General features: G+C 44.9%; 1 protein-coding gene across 12 annotated transcripts in view; it reads right to left on the reverse strand.

Annotated features, from left to right (window-relative positions):
- The window catches only part of NCOR1 (nuclear receptor corepressor 1), a 241,681-nt gene that overhangs the window by 67,537 nt on the left and 162,867 nt on the right, over positions 1-11,277 (reverse strand). For 11 of the 12 annotated variants that reach the window (XM_014542885.1, XM_014542878.1, XM_014542880.1 and 8 more), the window contains 2 exons: positions 4,919-5,468; positions 3,161-3,290 (listed from right to left, as the gene is read on the reverse strand). In XM_014542885.1, coding sequence (XP_014398371.1) covers positions 3,161-3,290; positions 4,919-5,468 — 680 coding nt within the window. The remainder of the gene's footprint in view (positions 1-3,160; positions 3,291-4,918; positions 5,469-11,277) is intronic. The other variant, XM_014542879.1, reaches the window with a different exon arrangement.

Consider the following 11,277-nt stretch of genomic DNA (forward strand, 5'->3'; position numbering starts at 1 on the left):
GTCGGGTCGCACACGGACGCCCGCCGCCCTGGGTCGCAGATAGCAGGCCTGGATGGCAGCAGGGCAGGCGGGATGGCGCTATCCCGCTCTGCCTGCAGTATGCAAATTAGCTGCCATCTTTGTTGGCGGTTAATTTGCATATCGCGCTGGTTAGCCAATGGGAGGCATAGCGAAGGTACGGTCAATTACCATGTTTGTCTATTATTAGATAGGATTATTATACTAGAGGCCCGGTGCACGAAATTCGCACACGGGGCGGGGAGTCCCTCAGCCTGGCCTACACCCTCTCCAATCCGGGACCCCTTGGGGTTTGTCCGACTGCCTCTCACAATCCGGGACGCCTGCCTGCCTAATTGCCCCTAACTCCTCTCCCTACCTGCCTAATCGCCCCTAACCACCTCTGCCTGCCTGATCACCCCTAACTGCTCCCGTGCTGGCCTGATCACCCCTAACCGCTTCTGCCTAGCCCTACACCCGGGACCCAGGATTCCCTCCTCCAGCCAGTTGCAGGCACCCGGGACCCAGGCTTCCCTCCCTCTGGCTGGCCGCAGGCACCCAGAGGCGACTTGTCCCTCTCCCGGGCCGCAGGCACAGGCACTGGCACCCGGGACTGCGGGGTGGGTGGCTTGTCCCTCCTGGGCCACAGGCACAGGCGCTGGCACCCAGGACTGCAGGGTATGTGGCTTGTTCCTCTCCCAGGTTGGGGAGCAGGCACATGGGACCACAGGGTGTGCGGCTTGTCCCTCTCCCGGGCCGTAGCCCCAGCCGCTGTTGCCTGGGACTGCGGGGCGGGTGGCTTGTCCCTCTCGCGGGCCGCGGGTACAGGCGCAGCCGCTAGCACCCAGGACCGCAGGGTGGGTGGCTTGTCCCTCTTCCAGGCCACAGCCTGTCTGGTCCCCATTCCTCTCTCACGAACTCATATGTGCCTGGCTGGTCCCCATTCCTCTCTCATAAGCTCCTTGGTGCCTGGCTGGTCCCCATTCCTCTCTCACAAGCTCATTTGTGCCTGGTTGGTCCCCATTTCCCTCTCCCCAGTGTTGAGTGTCTGAGCCCTTACGGAGTGAAGGCCTGATGACCATTTGCATATTAGCTCTTTATTATATAGAATTGCTTTCCATACGAACAACTACTTTAGCCCCTAACACAGTACATCATTTCATGAATACAAAATAATCCTGGGGAAGTAGACACCTAAACTTTTTTAGAACTTGTTATCTAAAGACTTCCATAGTATTTTCTGCTACTATAAGTAAAAAATATCACTGAATGTTAACACACACATAATTTTCTTACTTTTGTGCTTTGGCTTATATGTAAACATGGCCTTTCCTATTTTGCTACAAAAAGTCAAATGAAGTGTTCTGGTCTAACCAAAGTATTATTTCCTAAGTGGAATCTTATTCACATGTCTCAATAAGAAGGAAGCTCTCATTTTAAATTAAAAAATTTAAAAAAAACCTTTTTTTCTCTCATTTTAATTTTTATTGATTTCAGAGAGGAAGGGAGAGATAGAAATATCAATGGTAAAAGAGAATCCTTGATTGGCTGCCTCCTGCATGTCCCCCGCCTGGGGATTGAGCCTGCAACCCAGGCATGTGCCTTGACCAGGAATCCAACGGTGACTTCCTGGTTTATAGGTTAATGCTCAACCACTGAGCCATGCTTGTTGGGTTCATTTTAATTTTTATTATGATTTTTTTTCTATGACTTATGATCACAACCAATCTCTAAGTTTTTTTGAAGTCAGAAATTATAACATGTGTATATTCCATACAGCATTAACTGCAGTCTTGAACTGGGTAGATATTTAATAAATATCCATTTGAAGAAACTGATGAATAACAAATGTTTAATGATTTTTTTTGTGAGCCTATCACAAGTGCACACTTAACTTTTCCCAATTATCATATGAGACAGTTAACAAATTTTTTGTTTTTGTTTGTTTGTTTGTTAATCCTCACCCGAGGATATTTTTCCTGTGATTTTTAGAGAGAGTATAAGGGAGAGGGAGAGACAAAGAGAGAGAAAACATCGATGTGAGAGACATATCGATTGGTTGACTCCTGCACGAGCCCCTGATGGGCAGGGGATTGAGCCTGCAACCGAGATACATACCCTTGACCAGAATTGAACCAGCACCTTTCAGTCCGAGGACCAACACTCTATCCACTGAGCCAAAATGGCTAGGGTACAATAAATAAAGCAGGAGATAGAACATAACTAAGTAAAAGAACAATACCCAAGATTGGAATTCACTTTCAAAAGGGAATCAAACGTGTAGAGATGAAGTAAAATGTAAATAAAACTAGATTTGGAATTATATACTGAAGTTAGCCATACTCTATACTTCATTCTAAATATTCAAAACCTAGTTACCTATTTATTCTACTACTGTCATAAAGCAAAACAAACAAATCAAAAGTTATTAATATTTATGGCTAAAGAATTATATTTCGTTTGTTTTTTTCTTAGAAATGACCATCTCAATCAATCATCACAATTAATCTAATACGAATATCCAACAGATAAATAAACAAAATGGATATTATAAATCTTAAAAAGGAAGACACATGTTACAACATGATTAATCTTGAGGACATTATGCTGAGTGAAATAAGCAAGTCATAAAAAGACAAATACTTATATTCCACTTATATGAAGTACCTACAGTAGTCAAAATCATAAAACAGAAAGTAGAACAGTGGTTACCAGGAGCTGGGAGAGGGGGAAAAGGAGAGTTATGGTTTAATGGGAATAGAATTTCAGTTTTACAAGATGAAAATATTCTGGAGGTCTGTTTCACAACAATATGAATATACTTAACACTACTGAACTGTACACTTAAAAATAGCTGATGATAAATTTTATGCTATGTGTTTTTTACCCCAATATTTTTAAATGCTCAATTGAGGACATGTGTGTGTGTTTTTTTAACTAAATTTTTAGAGAGAGGAGACGAGAGAGGAAAGAGAAACATCAGCGTGAGAAACATCAATCAATTGCCTTCCGTACACACCTCCAACCAGGGATCGAACAATGCTCCCACCAACTGAGCTCCCTGGCCAGGGTTTTTACCACAGTTTCTTTAAAAATCAAGTACTGATTAAAGGAGAGAAGAAATGTATATACAGGTCTTTGTTTTGCAACTTTAAGCACTTACCATTGGTGGGATAACAGCAGCTCGATGCTGAAGCTGTGGCAGGTCCAGTGGATTTGGTTTCATTGGGGATGAGACTAGTATAGATCCAGTGGGGTTTAACAGTGAAGGCTTTGAGTCCATAGGAAACATTCTGCAATTGGCAATTATAAAAAGAGAAGTTAACATATTCTTATTTAAGACTTTAAATACAGAGTGGGGCAAAAGCAGGTTTACAGTTGTGAGCATGTGAAACAGAGTATATTCTTGTATTATTTTCCATACAAACAACTATAAGCCTACTTTGCCAGACCCTGTATATAATCACCATAATTCCTTCTAAGTCAATACGTACACACACACACACACACACACACACACACACACACATCACATTAACCTTACAAGATACTAGAGGCCCGGTGCATGAAATTTGTGCAGGCGGGGGGGGGGGTCCCTCAGCCCAGCCTGTACCCTCTCCAATCTGGGACCCCTTAGGGGATGTCCGACTGCCGGTTTAGGCCCGATCTCTCACAATCCGGGACTTGTGCTGACCACCAGGGGGCAGCACGGAATGAAGGCAGGCCCTGGCTGGCAGCCGGGAGGCCCCAATCGGCTCTGATTGCTGGCCAAGCCTAGGGACCCTATTGGTGCACGAATTTTGTGTACTGGGCCTCTAGTATTACATAAAGTAGTATCTCTTTCTATAAAATATACATTTTTATACTTAAATATTTTATAAAAACCATAGGTAGAGTCCCTAGGCCTGGCTGGCAATCAGGGCTGATCTGTGGGGGCCGACGGGGCAATCGGGGGAGGGCCCCCACTGGCACCCGCCTTGGCTGGCCTGGGGCCTGCGGGCTGGGAGCAGCTCCTGCATTGAGCGTCTGCCCCCTTGTGGTCAGTGCTAGTCACAGCGACCAGTCATTCTGCCATTCCATTGATTTGCATATTAGGCTTTTATTATATAGGATGAATACAAGTATTTATAAGTTAATTTGTATTATACCTGATATTTTAAATTACAAATAAAGCATCTAAAATTTTAACTGATAAAAAAGTTAATTACCATTAACTTATATTTAAATTGTGCTTTCTAAAATGCTTTTAGAAAACTTAACATGTTTCGCCTATCACAGTGGTTCTAAACCTTGGCTGCACATTAGAATCACCTGGGAATCTTTTTTAAATCCTGATTTCTGGGCCTCATCCTCTGGAAATTCTGTTTCTTTGTTACTAATGTTGTGGCCCCACCCCATAACAAAGAAACAGAATTTCCGGAGGATGAGGCCCAGAAATCAGGATTTTAAAAAGATTCCCAGGTGATTCTAATGTGCAGCCAAGGTTGAGAACCACTGGCCTATCAGTATTTTCTTAAACCTAATACTGTGGGTACAGTATGCATTGCTGTGAGGCCATAGGGTCTTAGAGCAAGAATAGCTGGAGCAAATACCTCTTGCTTCCACCTTCATCATCACATCCTACTACTATCACCAGTAATGGCAGTCATCTGTGGTTTAGTTCACAACTTTGTCAGATGAAATCACCTTTTCTGCTATCATACGGAACACATGCAACAACTACTGTAAAAAACATATAGTCTTTTTCATTAAAAAATAATGATCACACAATTGTTCTTGGTTTAAAAAAAGTTTAAAGCATACACACTACCTTTAATTTGCTGATGTTTATACAGGAGTACTCCCTGTAGCCAACAGCATTCCTTTGATTTAGTCAGTGACCAACAGAGTAAAGATAGAATAGTTAATGAATGAGTCTCACCTCTGTCTCTCTGGCTCTCCATCCACGTCTTCATCAGCACTGCAGGTGGCACTGGAATCATTGTCTGATGGGGGTTCAGGCCTTTGGACATTTATCTGCTGAGCCACCACCAAATCGTCATCTCCAGGCTCTGTCTTCTCACTGCCTTTCTCCAGGTCCCTTTCTTTGGTATCACCTTCAACTTGAGATGGGTTGTTTTCAGGTACCCCCATTTCAACATCTACAGAGTCTGCTTTGGTAGTCGTGGGAAGATCAAGAACAGAAGTCACGTCAGCACTGTGCTCCTGATGTTCGATATCCATTGGCTCTGCTACCTCAACAGTGACTTTGTTATTCGCCTGGGTCCCCACACTTTCATTTTCAGCTGGTTTTGTACTTGGAGCTGATGAGGGAGATGCACTGGGAGCAGTTTCAGTGGTACACTCGTGCTCAGCTGCAGGTTCAGTGTTTCCTCGAGAAGTCAAATTTTCAGTGCTATCTTCGCTGGGCTTCACAGCTTCAACTGGTGAAGGAGAAGGAGCACTTTCTGTATCAGAACTATTTTCAGCACCTTAAAGATAATGATACAGCATAAAAATCTGATAATGAGCACATTTCATGTGGTGATAGAAGCCAGGCTTGAGAGTAGTTGTTTAGGACAGATTTCACTCCTTCAATGACCTCCCTAAAGTGTTACTGCCATTGGAAAAGCTAGTTTTCTACAGAGCATGAAAAGGGAAAGACCAAATTGTCTTGACCTTCTGAAACTGAAAGTGTAAAAGCTTTTAATGTCTAAAAATAATTTATATAAAATCTGAAAAACAAAGAAAGAAGGAAAAACAAAACCAAACAAAAACCATTCCCATAAATGGTAACATTCTGGACTGTTTCTACCAGCCTATATCTGTGCTTTTCTTTTTACCAGCAGCTTGCGACAGAAATATAACATGAGTAACATCTGTAATTTTAAGTTTAATGTGGTAGCCACATTAAAAAAGTGAACAGAGGTTGCTAAAATTAACTTTAACAATATATTTTATTTAACCCAATTGTCCAAAATATCTTTTAAACATGTAATCAATATAGAAAACTACTAAGATATTTTACCTTTTTTGGTATTAAGTCTTTAAAACCTGATTATATTTTACATTTTCAATACATCTCAATTTGCACTAGTCATATTTCAGGAGCTCAACAGCTACCACACTAGACAGCAAAGCTCTGGAATAATAGTACAGATTTCTAATGTAAAACACTGTAGCACTGCTCTTTCCCTACATCATTTGTATCGTCTTATAAGTATACTAGAGGCCCAGTACACGAAATTTGTGAACGGGAGTGGGGGGGTCCCCTCAGTGCAGCCTGTGCCCTCTTACAATCTGGGAACTGTCAGTCGGACATCCCTCTCACAATCTGGGACACTGCATGCGCCAGTGACCATACTTTTCATACAGGTGAAAGGCATCTTGCTGTTGTACGGTCTGCTACATTTTTTTGCCCTGATTAGAAAAAGTAGTACATAACATGATCCTTCTGAGGCAGTAGTACCATTTTCTCCATCTTATGGGTGGAAAAACAGAAGCAGAGAGAAGTTCAATAATTGGCTTTGTCACACAGTTATAAGTGTCAGAATCAGGGCAAACCACAAAATGTGCAAGCCAGAGTCCATACATGTCATCGCTGCATCATCCTGTTTTTTCAGTGTTAGAGTAGCCATGCCGCGTTTTAATTTTTAAATCTAAGGGACTATTCTCAATATATAGGGTAGGGTGCCTAGGCCTGGCCAGTGATCAGGGGCTATCTGTGGGGCGATGGGCAGGGCGATCAGAGGACCCCCGCTGGCACCCACCTTGGCTGGCGGCCTGGCGATGCCCACTGGCCAGCCCCACCCCCTGCCACCAGTCACCTGCCTCTGCAGGGTGACTGGCAGGTGGGGCAATCGGGGGGCCCCTCCTGGAACCCGCCATCTGCTCGCCGGCCCTGACCGGGAGCAGCTCCTGTGTTGATCGTCTGCCCACTGGTGGTCAGTATGCATCATAGCAACCGGTTGTTCCACTTTTCGGTTGATTTGCATATTAGAGTTTTATATATTACTAGAGGCCCGGTGCACAAAAATTTGTGCACTCGGAGGGGCCCTCAGCCCGGCCTATGCCCTCTTGAAGTGTGGGACCCCTCGGATAATGTCCACCCCAGTGGGGACCCTCACCCCATGGAGGACTGGCCAGCCTGGGTGAGGGGCTGATGGCTGTTTTCAGGCTGGCCACACCCCCTTTAGGGTGGGGGGTCCCCAATGGGGTGCCTGACCAGTCTGGGTGAGGGGCTGAGGGCTGTTTTCAGGCTGGCCAAGCACCCTGGCGACATAAGCTCCCAGCCTCTCCTTTTTTCTGTTTATTCTGGGGTTTATTTACCTTCTATAATTGAAACTTTGTTGTTTTCAGTGGAGCTCAGAGCCGGGCTGCAGCAGGCGGGGAACCTTGGCTTCCTCTATCACTGGAGCAAGCAAGCCTCCTGCATGCTCCAGCTCGGTGGCTGCAGGCCACCATCTTGGTTGGGTTAATTTGCATATAGTCACTCTGATTGGCTGGTGGGCGTGGCTTAAGGTGTAGCGAAAGTACGGTCAATTTGCATGTTTGTCCTTTATTAGTATAGGATACTAGAGGCTCGGTACATGAAATTTGTGCACGGCGGGGGAGGGGGGTGTCCCTCACAATCCGGGACTGCTGGCTTTTTGTTCCTCCTAAAATTACCATGACTTGTTTAATTTTTGTCATTTACATCCTGTATTATATTACACTAGAGGCCCAGTGCACAAAATTTGTGCACGGGGGGCGGGGAGGTGTCCCTCAGCCCGGCCTGCACACTCTCCAATCCGGGACCCCTCGGGGGATGTATGACTGCTGGTATAGGCCCGATCCCTCTCACAATCCGGGACTGCTGATTCCTAACCTGCCTCCCTGCCTGATTGCCCCTAACCACTTCTGCCTGCAAGCCTGATCGCCCCCTAATGGCTGCCCTGCTGGCATGATTGACGCCTAACTGCTCCCCTGCCAGCCTGATTGCCCCGAACTGCCCTCCCCTGCCGGCTTGATCTCCCACAACTGCCCTCCCCTGCCACGACCCGCCTCCTTCGCCGGGACACGCCTCCTCCATGCGAAACGGCGGAGACACCCGGACCAGCCTCCTCCATGCTGCATGGAGCCACGGGACCCCCAGGCCTCACCATGCAGGGAGGCTGCCGGGACCCAACTCCGCTGTGTGCGTGGCCATCTTGTGGAAGCCTTCTTTGTGGTGGCCATCTTGTGACAACAACACGCGTGGACCACCTAGGCTTTTATTAGTATAGATAGGATTTTTAAAAAATATATATTTTATTTTTTTTTTTTTACAGAGAAGAAGGGAGAGAGATAGAGAGCCAGAAACATCGATGATAGAGAAACATCGATCAGCTGCCTCCTGCACACCTCCTACTGGGGATGTGCCCGCAACCAAGGTACATGCCCTTGACCGGAATCGAACCTGGGACCTTTCAGTCTGCAGGCCAACACTCTATCCATTGAGCCAAACCGGTTAGGGCATAGATGGGATTTTAAATGTCTTGACATCTTTACCTAAATATGTCAAAGAAATCACAAATTTAATGTTTTACACTGGACTTGCACTCACTTCTAAATAAGGTTCTTTTCTATTGTTTACTATTCCATTAAACAAACCAGAAAACTTTTAAATGCTAATGACACTTATTCTCATATTCTGTATGAACAAATCTCACAGATTTTCTCTCTAAAAATATTCTTGAATCCATTCATTTCTCTTCAACTGCACTACTGCCATTCTATTCCAAATATGACTTTTCTTCTCACCTTCCACCTCACACCATTCTCTACAATAATGCTTTATAAAAGCCAAATCTTACCAAAATTCACCCACACTCTCTTCCTCTCCTTTCCTCACTTTTCTTTCCTACCACTTAAAACATTTCAATGAAACTTCATTACTCTTAGGATAAAGTTCCAAAATTCTGAGGATGGTCTTGCTACAAGGCCCAGGCTGGTGGACCCACCCACCCACCTTTCTAGCTCCATCTCGCATGTTATATTCGCTCTGTATTCTGTTATCACTGGGCCTCCTTTCAGTTTCAGGGAATGCCCATGTGTCTTCCACCTCAGACTTATACATGCCATTTATTCTTGTGTGTGTGTGTTTTTAAATATATTTTGATTTATTTCATGGAGGAGGAAGAGATAGAAACATCAATGATGAGAAAGAATCATCGATTGGCTGTCTTCCACATACCCACACTGGGGATGGAACCTGCAACCCAGGCATGTGGCCTGAACGGGAATTGAACCATGACTTCCTGATTCATAGGTTGAAGTTCAACCATTGAGCAACACCAGCTGGGCCCATGCCATTTATTCTTACTGAAAAGGCTCTTTCACCTAATTTTTCTTTAAATATTACATCAAATATCACATGCTTTAAAAAAAAAGCCTTCTATTATCTATAGGAAATTAATAATAATTGAGGAATATGCAAATTATCCAGGACTCTGTCACAGTAATGACCGAACAGCGGGCTGCATGGGCAACCAGGCTGGCAAGGGAGTTAGTGAGAAACGACCAAACAACTGAACAGCAGGCTGCATGGGGCGACCAGGCCAGCAGGGGGGCAGTTAGGGGCAATCAGGCAGGTGAGCCGTTAGGAGCCAGTGGTCCCGGATTGTGAGAGGAATGTCCTACTGCTGGTTTAGGCCCGATCCCCAGGATTGGGCCTCAACCGGCAGTTGGACATGCCCCGAGGGATCCCGGATTGGAGGGGGTGCAGGCTGGGCGGAAGGGACCCACCCTGCTCCATGCACAAATTTCGTGCACCAGGTCTCTAGTTTCCTTATAATTCCTTAAATTTTACTACTCTGGCTCATTACAGTTACATGTATAATTTACTACACATGTACTCATTATAGTTACAATTTTATATTTATTCACAATGATTTGATTCCTGGCTGCTGCTTCCACTAGGCTATAAACACCATAAGAGCAGAGTCATGTATTTTGCTTATCGTTTAAATCCTAGACACAAGTACTGTGCCTTCTACACAATACACTCAAACATTCGCTGAAGTATAAAATGAATAAATGGTTGTAAATATGTCTTAAATTTACTTTACCTTCCCTTGGATCCAATTTGCCACTATTATAAAAAGTATATAGAGATGTTCACTACAGCATTAAGTTTTTAGATTATTTTAAAATTGACTACAATACAACATAAAAATTTATATCACCCTAAAATTAAAATATATATGTCCAATGAGAATCCCAATGGTTTAAGATACATTTCTTAAACTAGGTAAACAATTTATAGTTCAGCCTCCAGCTCACCCCCAAGCATTTATCCTGACCATGACCTTCTGCTTTATAGGTCGACACTCAACCACTGAGTAAAACTGGCTGGGCTCAAGGTGCTATTTTAAATCACTGGCTAAAAAATGATTTATTTAATAAACTAGCTCTCTCAGAACTATTTGTCTGGAAGAAAAACATGGACCCTATCTTACACTATACAGAAAAATAATTCCAAATGGAATAGATTTTTTAAAAAACATTTAGAAGATAATCCTATTATAATAAAAGCCTAATATGTTAAGTGTCTGACCGTTTGTTTGACCAGTCGCTATGATGAACACTGACCAACAGGGGGCAGATGCTCCAACTGGTAGGTTAGCTTGCTGCTGGGGTCCAGCTAATCAAGACTGGGAGAGAGGGGCTGGACATGCCCTGGAGCCCTTTCGTGGTCCCTCCCCGGCCCCGATTGTGCACCAGTGGGGTCCCTTGGTCTTTACCCTCTCACAATCCAGGACCCCTTGGGGGATGTCAGAAAGCCAGTTTTGGCCCGATCCCCACAGGCCAAACTGAGGGACCCCACCAGTGCACGAATCCGTGCACCAGGCCTCTAGTTTAGGATAAATGAGGATAATTTAGCTGTTTGAAGTACTGGTGACAGAAATAATCAAAGTACATTTTAATGCAGCTGACATCCTATCTAATAATAGACAAACATGGTAATTGACAGTACCTTCGCTACGCCACCCATTGGCTAATCAGCGATATACAAATTGACCGCCAACAAAGATGGCGGCTAATTTGCATACTGCAGGCAGGGCGGGACAGCGCCATCCTGCCTGCCCCACTGCCATCGGGGCCTGCTATTTGCGACCCGGGGCGGTGGAGCGGGACAGCGCCATCCCACCTGCCCTGCTGCCATCCAGGACTGCTATCTGTGACCTGGGGCGGTGGGCATCCGTGTGCGACCCGACCCAGGGTGGCCGGGCAGGGCAGCAGCGATCCACCGGCCTGCCCAGGCGTCCCGTGTGCGACCCA

Source organism: Myotis brandtii, unplaced genomic scaffold, assembly GCF_000412655.1.
Source record: "Myotis brandtii unplaced genomic scaffold, ASM41265v1 scaffold314, whole genome shotgun sequence".
NCBI classification, from domain to species: domain Eukaryota; kingdom Metazoa; phylum Chordata; class Mammalia; order Chiroptera; family Vespertilionidae; genus Myotis; species Myotis brandtii.